General features: G+C 52.6%; 1 protein-coding gene across 2 annotated transcripts in view; it reads left to right on the plus strand.

The window, feature by feature from the left end:
- ALOX5 (arachidonate 5-lipoxygenase) overlaps window positions 1–22,139 on the plus strand; it is a 49,982-nt gene that overhangs the window by 24,866 nt on the left and 2,977 nt on the right. For both annotated transcript variants that reach the window (XM_030335009.2, XM_030335010.1), the window contains 6 exons: window positions 7,708–7,814; window positions 9,595–9,767; window positions 12,864–13,010; window positions 19,218–19,421; window positions 20,166–20,252; window positions 21,698–21,876. In XM_030335009.2, the coding sequence (XP_030190869.1) occupies window positions 7,708–7,814; window positions 9,595–9,767; window positions 12,864–13,010; window positions 19,218–19,421; window positions 20,166–20,252; window positions 21,698–21,876 (897 nt within the window). The remainder of the gene's footprint in view (window positions 1–7,707; window positions 7,815–9,594; window positions 9,768–12,863; window positions 13,011–19,217; window positions 19,422–20,165; window positions 20,253–21,697; window positions 21,877–22,139) is intronic.

Genomic DNA, 22,139 nt, shown 5'->3' on the forward strand with positions numbered 1-22,139 from the left:
CAGCCCCGGAGTTCGATTGCAGGAGGCTGGCAGGCTGATAAGGGAATGTACCTTTAAAGGAAATTGAGAAAAAGAGCTTCCTTCCTGGTAAGGTAGAACACTGCAGAAATATGACTGAGTTCTGGGAGAGGTCACCAGCCTGGTGCCAAGACCAAGGTGCTTGACCCTTACCCACTGTGCATTTTCTGCCAGATGAGACCAGGTGGAGGCAGCTCCTTGAAGGAGCATCCTTCTCCCCAAAGTCACAGGGGCACCTTGCCGTAAGCACAGACATCTTCCTGGGGGCTGGGGGGAGCACGGTTACAGCCTTCATGGACTGCTCTGGACCTGCATTTGCAGTGCTCAGTGAGAAACAGCGAGACGGGCGAGAAGTCAGAGCCATGTTGCAGAAGTGTGGCCTGGCAGCCTTTGAGGGCCCGATGAGAGAGCCCAGAGGTGGGGAAGGGGCTGACTGAAGATGGGGAGTGGGAGAGTAGGGAAGAATGCAGGATGTGGTGTGGATGGACCCGGGATCCCGTTGGAATTCATCAAAATGGGGAGAGACTGAGGGGGGCACCCAGGGCATCCTTGACGTGTGCATCTGGGTTATTGGGCAAATGGAGTGATCGTTACAAAGGGAAGCTGATGAGGGGGCGGGGGCGCCTTGGTGGCTCAGTCGGTTGAGCAACCGACTTCAGCTCAGGTCACCATCTCACAGTTCCTGAGTTTGAGCTCCACGTTGGGCTTGGCGCTGGCAGTGCAGAGCCTGCTTGGGATTCTCCCTCTCTCTATCCCTCCCCTACTTGTGCTTTCTTTCTCTCTCAAAATAAATAAATAAACTTAAAAAAAAAAAAAGGGAAGCTGGGGTGGGGAAGAAGCAGGGGGTAGATGAGTTCAGCTTAGGGGCATTGTTGAGGTTGAAAGCCCCAGGCAGCCTCTGGAGGTGCCATCCAGGCTCAGGGCCAAGGGCCAGAGGCTTTGTGCCAGGGAGGGGCCGGGGAGAGTGTGGTCTGACAGCTGTAACCCCATTACCCCCTGCTCCCGGCCCCCTAGACAAGTCTCTGTTGCTTGTTTGGAGACCAGGCAAAATCACATGTACGGCAGCTCCTTGAGGGGAGTTGGTGGTGAAAAGAAGGGATCGGGTGTCTGAGATGAAGAAGGTCAGGAGCCTAGAGGGAATAGAGGGGATGAGTGGATGGGGCAGAGTTCCAGTGCAGGAGGGAAGAGGGGGAACAGGGTGGTGAGGCCTAGGTGGGGCCGTTCGTTTCTCCAGAAACCAAAGCCGTGATGGGTTCTGTGCAGGAAGAAGACCGCACGCCCTCTTAGTGTCACCCCAGCTCAGAAACAAGTCGGCTCCACGTGACCGAAGCACTCATAGAAAATAGTGTTCTTCCATTAACTTCACAAATGCTACCCAAAAGCCCCTGATCTGGGAAATTTTAAAAGCCGTGTATGCCCTCCTTCTAACTGATGTCTGGACATCTATATATCAACCCTGTTTACCTCTATCAAATTTTGTTAGACAATCAGACATGCGTCCCATTGGAAGATAAATATGTTGGGGAAATGTGGGGGGGTGGGGCGACCTCTCACCTAAAAGGCAGACAACCTGGGGAATTTTAATTATATTTGCTAAAGTAGCATTTTGTTGTTGTTGTTGTTAAAAATGGATCATAAAAGGGGCGCCTGGGTGGCTCAGTCGGTTGAGTGTCCGACTTTGGCTCGGGTCATGATCTCGCAGTTCGTGAGTTCAAGCCCCACACCGGGCTCTGTGCTGTCAGTACAGAGCCTGCTTTGGATCCTCTGTCCCTCTCTCTCTGCCCCTCCCCCTGCTTGCACTCTCTCAAAAATAAATTAAAAAAAATTTTTTTAAAAAGGATCATAAAAGGGGCGCCTGGGTGGCGCAGTCGGTTAAGCGTCCGACTTCAGCCAGGTCACGATCTTGCGGTCCGTGAGTTCGAGCCCCGCGTCGGGCTCTGGGCTGATGGCTCAGAGCCTGGAGCCTGTTTCCGATTCTGTGTCTCCCTCTCTCTCTGCCCCTCCCCCGTTCATGCTCTGTCTCCCTCTGTCCCAAAAATAAATAAACGTTGAAAAAAAAAAATAAAAAAAAAAAAAAAAAAAAAAAAGGATCATAAAAGAAGACATAACAAAGCATTAAGTATGGTTTCCCTAAAAAAGGGTGTGTTCGGCCGTCAGATTACTTCGGAAGACATTGCAATGTCTTCAGCAGTGGTTCTCAAACCGTAGCTTGCAGCAGAATTCTTGGGGCGGTGGGGGGGGGCACGGCTTGTTAAAAATCTGGATTTCTGGACCCAACCTCCAGAGTTTCTGATTCAGGGGGTCTGAGGCAGGGCCTAAGAATCTGCATTTTTAACAAGGTCCCACGCATGCTGATGCTGTAGGTCTGGGGACCACTGAGAACCCCTGCTCTCCAGGACTGTTAGGCCTTGAGAAATCCTGGTGTAAAGAAATCTGTTTAAGGCCCCTGTGCTCTCCCAATTCCTCATACTGGCTTGCCTTTCTGGGCGGGAGACCCCACAGAGCAGGTGTCCCACAGGGCACAGGCGGGAGGAGGACCTTTCCCCTTCTTATTTCCTCACTCCCCTGTGTCCTTCTCAGCTCTTCACTTTAGTTAGCTCCACTGGCATTTATGGAGTGCCTACTGTATGCCTGGACCCTGGAACTGTTCTCAGTACCAGTGGTCCCTGTCTTTTCTTTTCCCGTGCCCCTCCCCCACGTCTACCTCAAGCCTGCCCCGGGACTAGAAAAAGAAAACGCCAACTCCTGCCATGAAACAAACTCAGTAAAGGAAGGTGCAGTTTTAACTGAACGTGGCTGTTTTTGCAAGGCTCATTCTACAGTAGCTGAGCTCCTCCCGGACACTGGGCAGCTGCCCCAAGCCATCCTTGCTTAAGGTGGTAAGGACAAGCAATCAGCCAGGCTGCCCAGTGAGGGAACAGGAGTCCAGACACCTTCTCTCAAGCATTCTCATGCACGTGGATCTGTGTGGGACATTGGTAGACACAGGTTTTGATCAGGGCGTCTGAGTGGGGAGAGAGTCTGCATTCCCAGCAAGCCCTCGTGCTGGTCTCTGTACCTGACTCAGAGCAGCGAGTGGTTGTACTTTGCTTTCCTGGGAAAAAAAAAAAATCTACTCATCTATTAAAATTACAGTAACAAGTATCAACCCATCACTTGTTACCCTTTAAAGCAAAAGGTTGCCTCATTTAGAGCCTGGCAACCAGGGTTGATTCAAACTCTAGCTGTCATCTTGGGAGAGCTGTTTTGGTTTCCTCTCTGTAAGATGAGACTGATGAGGCCTAGCTGCTAGAATTAAGAGATTTAAGTGAGCTCCTGTTTGCAGTGGCCCCACGGTGCTGTCCGGCACACCGTTAGGTGAGTTCCCTCGAGTGTCTCCATTCTGGATGCTAGGGAGGACTTTCTCCTCATTCCTGAGCCCGAGGCAGGAGCCGGCTGGGGAGCTGCCTCCTCAGGCACTGCCTCTGCCCATTTGCTAGCTCTGCTGGGCTTCCTCTACCCCTATGGGAGCAGGGCTGGAGGAGTCACACCTGCTTCTCCTTTGACAAATGCTCATTGAGCTCCTGGTGGGGTGGGGCCAGAGAGGAATCAAAAGTGGCCTTTTGGTCCAGCTCCAAATAACTCACAGTATAGTGGGACCAAGTTGTGGATAGTTCATCATAATAGCATGGAGTAGCTATTCCTTAGGAAAGGAGTGCAGGGGAGGAAGTAACTCGGGGGGGGGGGAGGGGGACTGCATTAGAAATATGCTTTCCAAGAGAGAAGATGCCCAACCTGGGTTTTGAAGGATGCATAGGAGTTTACTATGCTGATTGGAGGAGTAGAGGGGATGGCATTTTAGGCAGTGAGAATTCTGGTGAGCCAGGGGGACCAGAGTAGAGGTCTGTGTGGGGAAATGGTCAGAAGGTGGGCAAGGAGCCCAGCCTTTACCTGAGAGGGGGAGGGGGGGAAAGTACCGTGGTGGTCCAAGAGGCTAAGCATTTTAGTGTCAAGAAGAAAGGAGCTGGTTGTCAGATGCACTAGAGAGATCGGGGGAGGTTAGGGCTGTAGGGCCCTTTGGATGCAGCCACTAGGAAGTCACCAGTGCCCTGGATGAGAGCACTTTCCGGGGACAAAGAGGACAGGAAGAAAAGACCAGGAAGGAGGTGAGGATTCTTCCGTGAATTGGGTGTGAAGGAAGAAAGAGGATGAGTGAATGAGAGAGGAAGACCCAGTGGAAGGAAGAGGGTAAAGTGCTGTGCTGCAGACAGGATTTTGGACTTGTCTGCTGGTCCCCCAGAACGCCAGTACCTAAGGCTGCAGCCTTTAATATTAACAGTGAGTGATAATTATGGCACGACTTGCTAATGTTTGTGGAATTCTTTTTATGTACCAGTGTTTTCTGTACATCATGTCAGCCCTGCGAGGCGGGGGCAGTCATGTGCCCGTTTCATAGATGAGAAAACCGAGCCACAGCAAGATCAGGGACTCGCCTAGGGCCACGTGGCCGGGAGGCGATGGGGCTGGGATCTTAGGCCGGACCCTTAACCCCTGTGCTGGCCAGCACCATCTCAGCTGCCATCTGTCGGGGACTCCCAGCCCCATGCAGATTTGTGTCCAAACACAAACACTTGGGTCGGGGGTTCTGAGACCCCTGGTCCGGCCCCCGACCAGTGCCTGGCAGTCCCCTGTGCATGGACAGTTCCTGATAGAACCCACAGACCCAGAGCCTCGCTAGCCTGCATCCCCACAGCCTACGCCATAGCATGCCACTGTGCCCATGGTTAAACCCGGTCCCGCCTGCGGAAAACAAACTTGTGGCCGAGGTCGCCAGAGACACTCTCCCGGTTGAACCTCCAGCTCGGGGCAGTCATTTCCGTGCCACTTCTGGATAACTCCGGTGGCTTGTGTCCTCCGGGCCACCTGCTCTGCCTGGAACGCGGCTAGCCCTCCTCAGGAAGCTTTGCCCCCAACTCCAAACAGCCCAACTGTGAAGTGGAAAATGGAGAAGCTGTTAGAAGGAAAGGGGCAGGGGAAGCAGAGGCGACGAGGGCTCTCCCCTGTCCTGCCTCAGAGCAAGCACGTTCCCGCCTGGCTGTGTGACCTTGCGTGAGCCAGGCGCCCTCTTTTGGGCAGGTCCTCTTCGTGCCGTAACAGACCTTTGAAGCCCCGGTATTCCTGTTGCGATAAGCATGTGGAAATGTTTTGCCTGTAGATGACATGCAAATATTTTCCTCCTGATTCCACTTCTTTCTGAGTCTCTGGCTTCCTCCGAGTACTGCCACACCCCACCGTGTTGTCAGTGCCAGCTTTCTGTTTTGAAGTCAGAGAGACCCAGCTGGGGAGACCGTGAGCCACATGGGGCTGTGACTCACCCCTGGTTCCTCACAAGATCCCCCAGGGCCGAGGACCTCTTTCCTGGGCACCATCTCGTACTGGGCTGGGCTGGGGCTGCCAGGATTGTAGAGGCCTGGGAAGGCGTCTCCTCCCTCAGAGATGAGTCCTTTTCCATCTGACAGTGGGTGTCACAGGGACGTTTGTTCCTCTAGTTTAACAGTGGTTCTGTGCCAGGAGGCTCAGCCGACGGGGGAGGTGGAGGAGGAAGGGGCAACAAGTCTGAAAGAAGCTTCCCTGGGGGCCTGCCTAGCGGTGGTGAGGCACAAAAGCAAGTGTGTAAAATAAACATGTGTGGGGAAAACCCCCAAAAAACCCCAAAACACAAAAAACAAGCACGTGTGTAAAAGGTCCTCCTTCCTGGGGAGGGGTTGGGGTAGAAGGGTCGAAGACACCAGCCTAGAGGAAGACACCAGCGTCATTCTCCAGCCCCCCGAGGTGCTGAGCACCTGCTGTGTCTGCCACTCTACCCAGGCTGCACTCCAGCACCTTCCAAGGACTACAGACTGTCAGTAGCCTTCAAGGCAGCTGGGTCATCCAACTCACAGAGAAGTCAAGGCCCACCGAGGTTACCAGGCTCGTGGCCCCTCGGCTCGCTCCTGGGCAGTGTGGGCTCCTAGGGGGTCCCAGGGTGGCATTTGTGAGACTGAGGGGGGATGCGGAGGGGAGTCATAAAGGCATGTCATGTTCTGCCTCGGGTGCCTTCTCCATGTCTGGCAGGGCTGGGAGGGGCCCCCTGAGTTTCCTGCTTATCTGCCAAGTCGCTGCACTCAGTCACAAAGACTTGCCGCCCTCATGCATGCTCCCTGGTGCCTCGCCTGCAATGAGACAGCCATCTGTCCCCATCAGCCAGGTGGACTCTGGACAAAACACCCAAACTTCAGTCCTTTGATTCTGCTGGCAAAGGTGTGCGGTGGCTTTGGGACTCCTGAGCCTTTCTGTGACAGCACTTGGGCCCCAGCCAGCACCTCCCCTATCCCCCTCGTCCCCCAAGTAATGAGTCCAAGGAGGTTCCCTGGGCCTGCACGGGTTAGGGCTACTGCTTCCGGGAGGGCTGGGCTCTGCTTGGGAGGTGGGTGGATAGGAAGGGGAGTTCCCTGGCGCCGGCCAGCTTGGTCCCCTGCCCCAGGTATTTGCACTGCCCTGCTCAGTGATCCCTGCTGCCTGAGCCACCGGAGCACCTGGAGGTCTAGGCTCAGCACTGAGCAACACAGACTCGCCCTTGCCCTCCAGGGGACTAAGGCAGACTCAGGTATTCGTGTTTACTGTACTTAATCTGCCATCAGCACTGCAGACACAGCATCACAGGCAGCCCGGTCTGGGGAAGGGGCGACTTCCCTGAGATCAAAGGAGGAGTTGGGGGTACTCCAGGAGAGCCCTCCAGACACCCCATAGGCTCAGGAGGTGACAAAAAGGGCACTGGGTATTCCATGCAAAGCCCCAAGCGAGGACATACAGGTAGGAGTCTTCGACTCTGGAGGAGTGGACAGTGAACATTGACAGTGGGGAAGAGACACAATAACTGCCTGGTATCCTCAGCGGTGGGTGTGGCCGAGAGAGAGAAACTAAGGCAGAATGTGTCCCATGAGCACTGGCCAGAATTCCCTAGCCTCTGTCCTCCATCTTGCTTGAGTTAGTAGGGAGGTCTGGGACACCTCTCACTCTTCCCCACCTTCCCCAGGCCCATCCCACAGTGGCCTCCTCCAGCCAGCCCCTGGGATTGCTCAGGCCACTCAGATCTCACTCTTGAGTACCTGCAGCCTGCATTTTAAATTCATCAAGCTCCTGTCCTGGCTTATTTTGCTATCCTGTGTAACGAGCATTTGGAAAACTATCTCCCTCAGCACAGAGTGTCCAGGCACAGAGCGCCATTATCTCCTCTGCAGCTGCTCTACCTAGTCTCCTGGGGTTTTAGGGGATGAGGGATTCCATCGAGCATATCCTTTGCTTTCTGCTTAACTCTGGCTCTGTGCCTGGACGCTTTGCACCGAGGGGGGGGGCAGCAAAAGTTTGATGAGTGAATGAATGAAGGCATGGACGAAAGCAGGCGTGGATGGGACAGGAGGCACTGTGGACAGTTCTCAAGGGCAGCGGCCAGTCTCTTTCATAGGGGAGATGCCGTAGGGAGAGCATCGGTGTAGGTACCTGTTTCCGTCCTGGTTCCACAAAGCTGCCCCCTCAGAGCTGTCCTGGGTTCATTGATTTGCTGCCCAGGAGGTGTCTAGAGGCCTCATGAGACCACAATATGAAGGGGCTTTGCAGAGGGGGGCAAGGCCAGAGCGAGTGCCAGTGGGGACGCTGTCTCCTGGTCTGCAGGATGGAGAACCTGTTCATCAACCGCTTCATGCACATGTTCCAGTCTTCCTGGAGCGACTTTGCCGACTTCGAGAAAATCTTCGTCAAGATCAGCAACACTATTTCGGGTGAGTGTGCCTTTGGGGTCTCTCGTGGTGCTGGGGAGACTTGCCTGGGAACTGGAAAGGGCTGTCCTGCCCCGCTCCGACAGGCTGGGCACCCGTGCCCCGGGTCCCGCATTCACTGGCCTTCACCCTCCTGCCCAGAGGTTCCTCCTCCTTTGGACACTCAAGACTGAGCACCCTCACCCTCGCTTCATCAAGTCTCAGAAATATCAGAGCTTTGTGTTTACATGAATTGGCCATTTGTGGCGCTTCTGAGCAGAGTAAAGTCAGAACGTAGCTTGTGTTTTAAGGATTTGCATGAAAGCGACTTTGGGTTCCCTTGGAGCAGGATGTGTTTGGTGAAGCAATAGCATTGTACTTGCCAGGGATAGCACGGAAGGAAAACACGGCAACAGAAACATAAGGAAATGGGAATGATGGGTGAGGGACGGGTATTGAAGTAAGCACCAGGTGAAAACTGCCTTTGTGGACTCCTCCCCAAGACTCCCCCACCTCTGCTCCCCTCCATCCCCCTCCGTCTCCCTCCATCCGGGGTGGAAGGCCTTGAGTCCCTTTTTCCCCAGAGGCACAATGTTGTACAGCAGATCTCTAGAACGTATCCATCTTGCTTAACTAAAATGTTACACTCACTGATCCGTATCTCCCCATTTCCCATCCCCGGCCCCAGCAGCCACCAGCCCACTCCTTGATTTTATGGGCTTGACTGTGTTAGACAGCACATGTGAGTGGAATCGTGTGATATTTGTCTTTCTGTGACCGGCTGATCTCACTCAGCATAATGTCATCTCCACGTTCACCCACGACGTTCATCTCATATTGCAGAATATCCTTCTTCTTCTTAAGGCTGAATGCTATCTCATCATATGTATACAACACACTTCCTTTATCTGTCCCTCTGTAAATGGACACTTAGGTTGTTTCCGCATCTTGGCTATTACGAAGTGTGCTGCGGTGACCATGGGAGTGCGGATTTCGTGTCCAGATCCTGATTTTAACTATTTGGGATAAATACTCAGAAGCAGGATCATTGGATCCTACAGAAGTTCTATTTTTAATTTTTTGTGAAGCCACCCTACTGTTTGCCACATCGGCCAAGCATTTTGCATTCCCACCAACCCATGCACAAGGGTTCCAGGTTCCCCATGTCCTCACCAACACCTGTTGTCTTTTGTTTTTATAACAGTCATCCTGTCAGGTGTGAGGCAATATCTCATTGTTCTGAAACGCATTTCCCTGATGATTAGTGACATCGGGCATCTCTTCATATACCTGCCATTTATTTGTATGTCTTCTATGGAGAAATGTCTGTTCAAGTCCTTTGCCCATTTGTTAATCAGGTTATCAGGGTTTTTTGCTGTGGAGTTGTAGGAGTTCTTTACTGATTTTGGAGATGATGCGTTATCAGATGTGCAGTTTGTAAGTGTCTTGTATTCTGCAGGTTGTTTTTTCACTCTGTGGACTGTTTCCTTTGCCGTGCAGAAGGTTTTTAATTTGACGTGATCCCATTTGCCCATTTTTGGTTTTGTTCTTGAGAAAGGGATTCCTCGGAACCTTCTGAGCCGCGAAGGGCAGCTCAGGGAAGACAAGGTGGTGCCATGGCCTGACCCAGTGGCCAAGCAGTTGGGCACAGCAAGCAGAGTTCCAGGTTGACCAGCTGTGCAGCAAACACCTGGGAGAAGGGACCCAGCAGCGACTCTGGCCCAACCAGCCAGGGTCGGGAGGGCTGCAGCCCAGGTTGCCCCCACTCGGAGCTCAGGCAAGGCCATGATCTTCTCCCCCATAGAGCGAGTCATGAAGCACTGGCAGGAAGACCTCATGTTTGGCTACCAGTTCCTGAATGGCTGCAACCCGGTGATGATCCAGCGCTGTACGAAGCTGCCCGAGAAGTTCCCTGTGACCACGGAGATGGTGGAGTGCAGCCTGGAGAGGAACCTCACCTTGGAGCAGGAGATCGAGGTAGGACCGGGTTGTCTGGTGATGCTGGCCAGGGCCAGCTCAAATGGCCAGGTCACCCTCTGTCAAGCGGAAACCGCTTTCTGCTGGCCAGTGCTCGCCAGCCCACAGGCCACGATCTCTGGGCTTGTCCTTCGGGCCCATGGCGAAATCGGCTGCCCTCGGCGAAGCGATCTCTTCCCTTCCCTGGGCATTTATGGAAACTCTCGTGACTAGTGCCGGAGGAGGGATTGAGGAGGATACTTCTCAATGCTCAGGGGCTGGGAATGTATCCATATTTTCAACATCGATATCACTAATGGAAAGAACTCCCTCTGAGCAGGAGGTCAGTTGTGGGCCAGGCTTTGTGAGAGATGCTTTACACACGCGGTCATCAAATTGTCACCCACCTTGCAAAGGTGAGGAAACTGGAGGAAGAAGCAAACCTTGTATCAGAACAGAAAAAAAAGGGAGAAAATGGATGGAATTTTTAACTTTCAAATTAGAAATGTTAGTGTCTCCTGGTTCTGCCCTCACCCTCTCCCCAGCCCTCCTCTTGGCTCACCTGCAGGGACTTAAGGGACAGGAATGGCCCTTGCTCTCCAGTCACTTGACCTCTTCCACCAGATCCAGGATAGCGGGGCCCTCGACACCTGTCCCCCCAGGTGTCTAGGTGGCATTCTGTTTCCGGTCACCATGTCTTGTTTGCTCAGCTTGCCTTGGGGCCCAGCTAGAGAGGGATGGTCTGTGCCATCTGTGGACAGACCTGTCAGCCCCACATCCTGCCTACCTGACTCTGGAGCCACCTGCCAGGCTCACATCCCTTGGGAGTCCCATGCCCCATGGCAGGTGGTCCCAACCCCCTCGCCCTGACCCTGCCCTGGCCCCAGCACACTACCTGGTCACATGGACAGTTGACAAGGACAACACATGCCCCCACACAGGCACACACTCACACATGCATGCACACAGAGCAGTATTCTTTTGTAGACTTAATTTCTGGATAGATTTATATTGCTTCAGGGGCTATAGGTTTCACAATTCAAATCAGAGAATCAAAGAACCTTGAAAGCCACAGAATCCTAGAACTGGAAGGGACTTAGTAGCTCTCTGGCAGGGGAACAGCTTCTGCCTGGGAGTCCTTGCCACCTCCGAAGGTGGCGGGGGTGGGGGGTGGCTTTCTTTGTCAGAATGCTCATCTTTCCTGTGAGTGATGGTCTTGAGGTTTAGCTGTGGTTTTGGTCATGAAGCAATAATCTAATAGCCGCCACTGACTAGAGTCTTACACACCATCCGTCTCATTCACACACACCTGCCATCTGTTACACACACACTATCCCATCTCTTACACACACATCTCTCATCTCCTATGGCACAATTCCTCATTTCCTGAGTCAGTCCTTAGGACCAGAAAAATGGAATACGAGGACCAAAAAGAGAGGACAGGGACACCAGACAGACAAAACACCAATGTCTACTACAGAATCCCAGAACATCAGAACTAAGAGACAGGATTTTCCCCCTCACTATTCAGAAGGATGAAACTGAGGCCCAGAGAGACAAGGTGGGAAAAATAACAGAGAAATGCCCCGGGCACAGGCCCAAATCCCAGGCCTCTTGGTTCCCTGGCCTGGGTTCCCAGGGCCTCCTGTTAGCCTGGCATCATCACCTTAACCAACCTGAGTCTTCTCAAGATTTGATCGGCAGCCACTCCTTCTGTGCAGTACTTATGATGGTCCTCAAACTCCGTCCTCCCCACCACTGTCCCACATGTACTGCGGACAGACTGCTCCGAGCTCATCACTGATGTCAGATGACGGCCATGGCCCTTAAGGAGGAAGGTGGAAGGAGGAAGGAGGAAGGTGGAGGAGGAAGGTCCTTAAGGACCAGGCCCTTAGCTCCTTTCTTGTCTTTGGTCCCCCTCGGCGGGATTCCTGAAGCATGTGCTCAGTGGCCCAGCTGGCAGAGTTGTGGACACACATCTCACCTGAGCACCTGTGGACCCGACCTGCCACCGGTCCTCTACCCAAATTCTTCAAGCTCTTGACTGAGCGGGCCCCAGCTTTGTGAAAGGAACCCTCACAGCACTCAGGTTGGGCCCCCTCTAGAAGATCCAAGTGTATTCCGCAAAAGGTGGCTTTCTCCCTTCCCCAAATCCCAGGCACGTTCAATTTTTTTTTTTTTTTTTGAAGTATAATAACCACAGAAAAGAGGGGCGCCTGGGTGGTTCGGTCAGTTAAGCATCCGACTTCGGCTCAGGTCATGACCTCACAGTTCCTGAGTTTGAGCCCCACATCAGACTCTGCGCTGACAGTGAGGAACCTACTCGAGATCCTCTCTCTCTCTCCCTTTCTCTCTCTGCTCCTCCCCCACTTGCACTCTCTCTCTCTCACAATAAACAAACTTAAAACTTTTTTTTTTAATAACCACAGCAAAGAGTAGCAATCAGGAGTGTCCGCAAGCTCGATGCATTTTCACCAAGTGACCCCAGCATGCCACCAGCCTCAGACCAGGACACAGAACACCCTACCCAGGAACACAGACCCCCTCCTGCCCCTGTAGGCTCTCCCCTGACCCTGAAGAGCCCACCCTCCCCCAAACCCTGAGGACCTCCTTGGACCCTGCAGACCCTGCCTCTGCAGACCCCGCCCCCCTGCCCCTTCAGTCCTGCCCCCCACCCCCAGCAGAGCTTCCACCCCTGCAGACCTGCTCCTGTCTCTCCTCCAGACGCTCAACTTTGCCTAGTTGTGAACACCATGTAAATGGAGTCCTGCAGCGTCATTCTTTGGAATTTATGTTCTCTTGTGTACTTTATCTGCACTCTCTCTTTCTTATCAACCTGCCGCTGTGGGTTTCAACATCTTTCACGAGGGTCTAGAAGCCTCCAGTTACAACAAATGCAGCATCCGCCACTGCCATTCCCTCACATCCCCAGAAAACCACCGCAACCTCTGAAAGCTCTTGATGTGCATCGGCCTCGAGTCAGGGGCCAACACTATCAATTCTGAACTCCATTCAGACGCTGGGGCCTCGAAAGCGCCTCTCCCTCCCTTAGGCCTGATTCTCGGCTCCGTCCCTGGCTGAGACTGATGTGGACATATTTCCCTTTGCCTCCCACAGCAGGGGAACATTTTCATCGTGGACTTTGAGCTGCTGGATGGCATCGATGCCAACAAAACGGACCCCTGCACTCTGCAGTTCCTGGCAGCGCCCATCTGCTTGCTGTACAAGAATCTGGCCAACAAGATTGTCCCCATTGCCATCCAGGTAGGCGGCCCACCCTGCTCCCTTCCCGGACGGCTCTGCCCTCGGCAGCCAGGGCCTGGGGAGGAATTTTCTAGGTGTCCGCCGGAACCTCCAGGAGGAAGAGGCCACTCTGCTTCTCATCTCCTCGGGAGGGTGCCAAGAGCTGAGGCCTCTGCCAGGTGGACAAGAAAAGCCAGAACTTAGGGCTCCCTGCCAGCCATGGGGAGGGCTGTCCGTGAGGAGCAAAAAGGGCTTCCCTCCCCCAAGATACACTGGACATCTTCTTGCAGAGCCAGGTCCTCCGCTGAGGACACACCCTGGAATAACACACTACACCCCGCCCCCACTCCCAGCATCCTGGGAGTTGGGCGGGGGACACAAGTCCAAACACCAGAAGGGGCCAGGCAGGGGAGGCTGCAGGATGAGCTGGAGATTTAGGCCACAAGGGGGCATCATGGAGGCTGGCCTCACGAACCAGCCCAGTCCCGCGATGCTGCCTTCTAGTGTCCACGGGTTGTTCTCTACCAAGGAGGAAGGAGAAGGAGAGAGGAGCAGTCTGGGGAGAAGAGGCAGGGGCAGAGCGTCACCTCTCCCATTCCTGGCTGCCCTCTGCTTCCTCAGAGCACCAGGCACATTGTGGCCACTGGTATTCAGACAGCAGGAAAGAACCCCCACCCAGGACAGCACAGATGTAGGTCTGTGAAGGGGGACTGCTGCACAGGGGCCCCCATGGGGAACAGGTGGACAGGCATTCAGCAAACTTTACTTTGAGCCAGCTGTGAACCGGGCATTGAGTGCTGCGGGCGTAATCACAGATGGTTTTGCCAGGTGCTCACCATGTGACAAGACTGTCCCAAAGGTGACACCGTCCACAATCCCTTACCTTCAATTCTGAAATCTAAAAAGTTCTAAAACTGCTAGGTTTTTCAAAAATTTGCAGCAAATTCATTGGCAGCAAAACTTGCTCTGAACCGAAAGGAGAGACTGTTTAGAAGCTTTGCCTCATTCGATGTGACAGGCATGTGTAGCACTACCGAAATACGTGTGTTTGATTGTGAAATATTACAGGGCAGGGGAGAGAGGTGTCACATAATAAACTACATGCACTGCCAAAATCCTAAAAATTCTGGATTCTGAAACACTTGGCCGTCAGGGTTTCAGAGCAGGCCCTGCCTCTGTTCACGTGGTCGTCATTACAACTCCAAGGGCGGGGATCACTGCTGTGGATCATATTCAGCAGATGAGAAAACAGACGCAGGCCCACACAGTCCGTACAGCCGGTATTCACGCCAGGCCGTCTGGCTCCAGAGTTCGCGCTCCCATCTCCTGGTCTTAGGAGCACATCTTCCCCCAGAAGGATTCCCAGCCTATCAGAGAGAAGCCCTGTGCTTCAGAAACTGAAGGGACAGGCAATGCAAGAGAAGCAAACAGAGCTAGGAGATCAAGGAGAGGAGCCATTGACCATGGGCAGGCACCTTGGAAGCAGCCTGTCCTCCAGAGACTTCTTGGAGGGGCCTGGAGTCAGGGGCCTGGCTTCAGTCCCAGCTCTGCCACTTGTTAGCAGGTGTGGGACCCTGGGCAACTCACAGTGTTCCTGAATCTCTTCCCTCTACCGAAAACACAATCTTTGCAAACTGTAAAGAACCACGAAAATGAAAGCAAGTAAATCCAAAATCTGGTTCTTCAAAAGGTCGAAGAAAATAAATCACCCTGTCATGAAGCTAATGAAAAGGGGGGGGGGAGAGCAAAAATATACACTATTAGGAATAAGAAGACATGATCGCAAGAGTCCTTTTTTTTTTTAAGAGTAATAGCATGGCAACAAATTTGAAGAAGCTGAAAGGGATGGGTAAAAACCTGGCAAAGTATAAATTATTAGAAGAAACCGTAGAAAACAGGCCAGTATCCGTGTAAGCAGTTGGGAAGCTGACCAAATGTCTAGACTGGTGAAAGGCCCATGTGGTGAGCAGCTGAGCTCCAGCTAGCCTGTAAACAGCACACATTTCCAGGGCTCTTTCAAGTATTTCAGCTCCTGAATTCATTCTCTGAAACTGGCATAACTTTCATGCTGAAACCCAAAACAGACAGGCTCCAAAAAAGCTGAACAGAAGACCAATCCAAGTTACAAAGACAGATTTTAAAGGAAATCCAAATACAACATTAGCAAAGTGAATGTAGCAGTGTCATGAATGACTAATGGGTCATAACCCAGCCAGGTTTATTCCTAGATGTTTCAATAGCAAGAAAACACAATAAGGCTTCTGATTGTATCAAGTGACTCCAACAGGGAACTTAGTAGCATTTAGCAGCCCCAACTAGTAAATATTAAAATGTGCCAGAAGCAATCTATTTCCCTGCGATAGAGATAGGAAATTTCATTCAAAAATGGTACACCTAAAGCCATTTCTGTTAAAATCATAAATAAGAATGCTGATGTCACCACTGTCACTCAACATGGTCCTGGAAGTCCTGGAATCTGCGACAAAGAAGAAAATAATCAATGTGAGAAAAAGAGAGAGAGAGAGAGAGAGAAAACTATCTTTTGGTAATGATGTGATGGTGGACCTGGAAAACCTAAGACTCTCATTTGTCAAAAAGCTATTAGAATTAACACGTGGATTTAGCAATGCGTCTGGATATATATGCTCCTCAAAAGCACCAATTGCGTTTTGCCTGCTAACAATACAATATGATACCATATAAAGAAAAACTGTAACATCATTTTAAAGGCTGTAAAATGAAATCTTCACACGTGCTTTCTTTCATATTGAACAAGAGAAGTTTATGTCAGTCCTACCAAACTTAATCATATAAATCTAATGCACTTCCAATTAAATTTTCAATCAGGCTTTCTTTCTCTTTCTTTCTTTCTTTCTTTCTTTCTTTTTTTTTTTTTGGGGGGGGGTGAGAGGGAGATGTGAAAACCAAATAGAAGAAATTAAAGATACATATGGAAAAAGAAGTGTCCAAGGATAGCCAACAATTCTTTGAAAAAGAAAAAACAAGGAGGGCTTTCCTTGCTTGGTATTAAGGAATACCATAAGGTCCCTGTTCAAGGCAGGTGCTATGCATAACAGACAGAGTGGGGGGAACGGTATATAAAGAAGCCAGAAATAAGCCCAATACATAAGAATTTAAAGCATGACAATGGTGGTTTCTCAGTAAAAAGGGATAGAATTTCAGTGGTACTATCACAACTGTCTTCGCATAAGGAAAAGATTAAATTGGACCCATATGTCATACTGGTTACAGAAATAAATTTCAGATGAAGTAAAGATTAAAATGGAAAAATAAAAGAGAATTTAGGAGAACAATGTATAATGTGGATGCTAAGGAGACTCCTTAAAGTAGAAACAGGAAACCCAGAAGTTGAAAAGACAGGCATATTTGATGTGTAAAAAAGACATATGAATATATATAATGTACACATAGTTGCTTCAAATTGACAAGGAAAAGGCAAATATCCCAATAGAAAAATGGGCAGAGAAAAGGAATAGACAATTGGAAGAAGAGGCGACATATGGAAAAATCAGCATATGGAAGAATCCCCACCCCCCATGTCACTAGTAGTTAAGGAAATGGAAATTAATTACAATGAGACACTACTTCTGACTCATTAGGTTGGAACCAAAAACCAGTGATAACACCCAACCTCTAGCAGGGACAGCACCCCCCCCACCACTGGCCATGAGTCACTGAAGTCCGGGGAATGTTCACTCTCTAATCACAGGCAGGCCTGGGCAGCTCAAAGTCAGTACCTGGGCCTTCACGGGAGCAGGTCCTGCAGCACTTGTGGGGTGCGCCTCTTTGAGGTTCTGGGTTGCAATGGGTGGTCAGAGGGTCTGAGGGAGGGGCCGGCATGGCCAGGGGGGTAGGAGGGGCTCAGGGCTGTGCAGTTCACTGAGCGGGTGTGTCCCAGCTGAAGGAGCCCACAGTAGGGCCTGCCTGTCCCTAGCACAGCCATTCCCGGCCCAGTCAGTAGAAATGAAGGCACTCATGGTAAGGACACATGTGTGAGGGCATCAGCCATCCAGGCATTGTTCCTGGAGGGAAAACAAACTTGAAGACAATCTGAAGGCAATGGAGGATCGATTGAATGAAATCGTGTATGTCCAGACGACAAAATGTGATGCCACCTTTGCAAGGAAGGAATTGGACGTATGGCAGCTGACCTGAGGGGCTTCCACAATGAGTAACTAAGCAGAAAAGCAAGACACAGGGCAGAGATCATCTCATCTACAGAACCTGAACGCAGGACACGGCATACCATACACATGACAGGACCAGCACTCGTGTCCTGTGGGGACACGTGGGAAAGTGCAGAAGGGAACACTGGGATGGACTGGTTGGGGCACAAGTGAGCAAAAGAAAGAAGAGAAAGACATTCATTGTAACAGTGTCCAATTTACGGAAAGCTGAACAGACAAATATGCGCCAAAGCCAAGAAGCTCGATGATGGGGAGATTTTTTTTATTATGTTGTTCCGAAGTGACTGCAATTTTTTTTTTTATCAATAAGTTTCTAATCATAAACAAAAAGCGACTTTGTGAACCAAAAAACAAACTTAAAAAACAAAACCAACAAGGTGTTCGGGACACGTTCAGGCCACAGTGTCACTGAGCCTGGGCAGGAGGGGGGAAGATAGAAGAATGGGTAGGAGGGGGATGCCCAAATCAGCGCGGCCATTGAGGCCAGTGTAAGAGTTCAAGGGGAAAGCGTGTGAGAGTCTGGATTAGGCAGTACAGCGGAGAGAAAGGCTGAAGGCTATGCCTGAGAAGGAACAGAGCACAGGTCCCAACCCAGCTCAGCTCTTTATCTACTGTGTGACCTGGAAGAAGTGCACAACCATTCTGAGCCTCAGTTTCCCCTTACGTAACATGGCAAGGAATACCTGACTTGCAGGGTGTTGGTATTATTTTCATGTTGAAATAATATTTTAGACACATTGGGTAAAATAAAATTACATCATTAGAAGAAACTTCACCTCAGTGTTTTTTTTTTTTTTTTACTTTTATTACTGTGGCCGCCTGAAAATTTTAAATTCCACATGTGACTCACATTGTATTTTGACTAGATAGCACTATTTTCAAAGGAGAGACAGGGAAATTACCTTCCAAAATACTTAGCGTGACCTTGAGGAGTCCAGCAGATTTGGCCCCTCCCCACGGTCTCAGCAGCTGTCCTCCTGGGTCAGTCTGAGGTAGCCACACCGTCTCTGAAGAGCCCAAGGCCCAGCCCAGCCCCAGCCCTGGCCCGCAGTTCCAGCAGCCCAAATTGTTGCTCCCTCCACTCCGGAAAATGCCTTCTTATCCCAGGAAGGCTAGGCCTCATCTCAAAGAGGAGGCAATAACAGAGCTCAAATGACATCACACTGTCAAGGCCTGAAGCTGTGCAGGCTGGTGGCTGTCATGGGCAAAGCTGGGGTCCAAGGATTGGTGGGCAGGGAGGGCTGAACATAGGGTGACTTCAGCAGAGGCATCGGCGGCCAGATCATGGAGTTTGGGGGTTTTTCTTTTCTGGCTTTAAGAGGTGACTGAGTGTTTTCAAAGAGGAGATTGACATAACAGGATTTGCATTTTAGGAAAAAAAAAGGCACCCTGGCCCCACCTTGGAGGTGAAACTGGAAAGGCAAGCCTGGTCTCTCCTATAGGAGGCAACTGGCTGCGGGTCTGGGCTCAAGAGACTGTGACCTAGGCCACTGCATCCTGAGCGCCCGAGAGCCCTGGGAACTGGAGGCGCTCATCAAGGGCAAGAAGGGAAGTCAGGAACACCGGCCAGAGCCTGGAGAACAGCAGCCTTTAAGGGAAGAAAAGAGAAAAGTGTGGGCCATGGAAAAGCAGCAGTCAGAGCAGCGGGCGGAAACCAGGAGGGAGCAAGCAGGCAAGGGAGGCGAGAGAGATGAAGGCAGGAGTAGAAACGCCAACCTGCTCCTTGCTGGTGTTTTTAGCCATGTTGTTCACGTGCCGTAACTCTGGGAGGTAAGCAGTGTTGCAGATGGAGGAACCAGAGCTTGGAGAGGCTCAGGAAGGTGTCCAGCATCCTAGTGATGCCGCTGGGGTGGGAAATGCAAACCCTGGACCCTCTGCCCTCCTCTGTGAGCCTCTTGTGACTCAGAGACCACTGTTGTAAGACACTTGGATTCTTCTGGGGTTTCCTGAGAAGCCAGGCTCTCCTGTAAGCTATGTAGAACAAAACATTGCCATGTATTCTCTTTCTTTAATGTATCAGCTCAACCAAGTCCCGGGGGATGAAAACCCGATTTTTCTGCCTTCGGATGCAAAATATGACTGGCTTTTGGCCAAAATCTGGGTGCGTTCCAGTGACTTCCACGTCCACCAGACCATCACCCACCTTCTGCGCACACATCTGGTGTCTGAGGTTTTTGGCATTGCCATGTACCGCCAGCTGCCCGCTGTGCACCCCATTTTCAAGGTACGGCAAGCTACGGCCTCAGCCGGTGGAGGAGGGCGTTGGGATATGGGGGTGGACAGAGGGAGGGAGGTGGGGCACTGGCACCCCCACAGGACTGTGGCTGGGAGTAGCCAGCAGACACGGGCCCCTGGAGAGATGCTCAGGGGGCAGTGCTACAGCTCTGAGCCTACGGGCTCCTGAGCACATGAAGCCCGGGCCTGGCCTGGGAGCAGAGTTGGAAGAGGCAAATGAGGTCAGTGTGACCCTTGTCTGATCCTAGGCGGTAGCCCTGCCCTTCTCTCTTCCTGAATCCTCCTGGCACTGACTGCTGGGGTGATGCAGGCCCTAAAGACCTCTCTGGGCCCGTTTCCCCATCCGTAAAGCAGAGCAAATAATACATCTGCCTCCTCGGATTATTGTCAGAGTCAAAATAGTTAACAAATTCGGGGAGCTTGAAACAGTGCCTAGCACATAGTTAAGCTTTGTACACGTGTTCACTATTCCCATTTTTACCATCATCACGTCACTAAGCATGGAAGCTGCACCCCCCCACCCCACCCCCGCCCCCGGCCTCCAGCAGCTACTCAGCAGTGAAGATCAGCATGGCCACCCTCACTTCCTCCCTCGGCCCTAGCATCACCCCTCCTCAGTGGACGGGGGTGCGGGACGCTGAGAGGGCTCTGGGGGCACCTGGGAAGTGTAGACCTGGTCAGGAGGCCTGGGGGACCTTCTCCGAGGCCTTCTCCTTGCTCCTCCCTCCCCCAGCTGCTGGTGGCGCACGTGCGGTTCACCATCGCCATCAACACCAAGGCCCGCGAGCAGCTCATCTGCGAGTACGGCCTCTTCGACAAGGTGAGCACCTCCTACCCACCTCCTGCAGGGCCCCACTTCTCCACGCCTCCAAGCCCACACCAGATTTCCTCTCGGGAGATGGGCCCCTCGGCACCACAACGGCGGTGGATGCCTGGGAAGGGTGGGAGGCTGGAGGAAGCGCTCAGAGGGAAGGCGCCCGGGTCCTCTGGCCAGTCTCTGGCCCCTTCCACACCAGGGACCTCTCCTCTCCCGAAGGCACTGCCTGCTTGTCACTTCTTCCGCTGCCCGGCCGGTGTGGCCCCGTCGCCTCCTCCCGCTGCTCCGCCATCCTCTGGCTTGCGGTGTAGATCCTGCCTCCTGGCACCCACTGCTGCCCTCCTGCTCTGCCGCCCTCACTGAGCACCACCACCCACCCTCTGCGCTTCTGGGCAGACGCTCCCTCCCCTCCCTCCCCATCCTTCACCTGGCCCATTCCGACCCCCTGTGGCCTTCCCAAGCCTGGACCCTCCCGGCAGCCTTCACCACTGCCCTTCTTCCTCTTCCGTCTCCTGTCAGTGAGGCAGCCAGGTCACCAGTAAGCCTCAGCCATCGTTTGGGTTACAAATGACAAAACCCAAGTCAAAGCAGCTGAAGCTGGAAAAGAAGTGTACTATCTCAAAACCCTGGACAATAGTGAGGTGAGGGAGCCTCCGACCCCTCCCAAAATGAACCCAGGCACTCAAATGGCCCCAGGGGACAAGCACACTGGTGGCACTCTACCACTCTTTAAAAACTGTGTTGGCCTCATTCTCCCAGCCAGGCTCTGCAGACAGACATGGGCGGGGTAATGGCACCTCATCACAGGGAGCTCTAGGCTCTCATGTCCCCATATGGTGACCATCACCCCCCATCCAAATAGTCCAGGGAGCAACTCTGAACAGCCCGGCTTGGGTCAAACGACCTGTGGCCCAATGTGTGGCACCCCAGTACCTGAGTCCTCCTTGAAGCTTCTGGGGCCTGACTGTTCAGCCACCGTAAGTGCCTACATCTCAGCAGCTGGGATGAGGACTGGCATTCCTCCCTGGGCCTCTCTCCAGCCCTCACCTAAGCACACAACAGGCCCTCGAAAGACCCATGTGGGTCATGGCAGCTGGTATTTGCCCCTCTCTTCACCCCAGGGCAGACTGTGTTCAGAACCAGAGCAGGCCCCGCCCTCCCACAGCTTCCCTCCCACCCCCGGTCTCTGCACACTCCCCTCCACTGCAGCCCCTTGCATGAGATCGGGCAGATGTGCATTTCTAGAACCGCCTCTTTGGGCTGCCCTTGGCATTCTCGGAGCTAAGCATCCCTCCTACCCCACCTCCTAAACCCACAGGATGTGGGCTTGCCCCTCCATGTGCCTGGTCTCCCAGTGCCAGCTCATGGTTTCTTACGGTGAGCCCTGGGCAAGAAGGAAGAGTGGCGACTGACCTCAGCTCACAGCGCTCTCTTCCCTCCCACTCAAGGCCAATGCCACAGGGGGCGGTGGACACGTGCAGATGGTGCAGAGGGCCATGCAGGACCTGACCTACACCTCCCTGTGCTTCCCCGAGGCCATCAAAGCTCGGGGAATGGACAGCACAGAAGACATTCCCTACTACTTCTACCGGGACGATGGGCTCCTGGTGTGGGAGGCCATCAATACGTGAGTGCACGCTGGGGCTGTAGGACCCACTCTGAGCGGGGTGTCCTGGAGGAGAAGAGGACCAGGGCATTGACAACTGACTCAGCGGGCCAGTGGATGGCTCCATTGTCAGGGCACTGATAGAGGAAGGAAGGTATGTGGGTGGGGGCGGGGGTGAGTGACCTGAGCCTGGACATTAAGGAATAAGTCACAGGGCCACCAGTGTAGCCCTGCCCTTGAGCTCAGGAACCCAGCCCTGCAAACCCTGGCCAAGTCACCCACTC

The sequence above is a fragment of the Lynx canadensis genome, chromosome D2, assembly GCF_007474595.2.
Source record: "Lynx canadensis isolate LIC74 chromosome D2, mLynCan4.pri.v2, whole genome shotgun sequence".
Classification (NCBI taxonomy): domain Eukaryota; kingdom Metazoa; phylum Chordata; class Mammalia; order Carnivora; family Felidae; genus Lynx; species Lynx canadensis.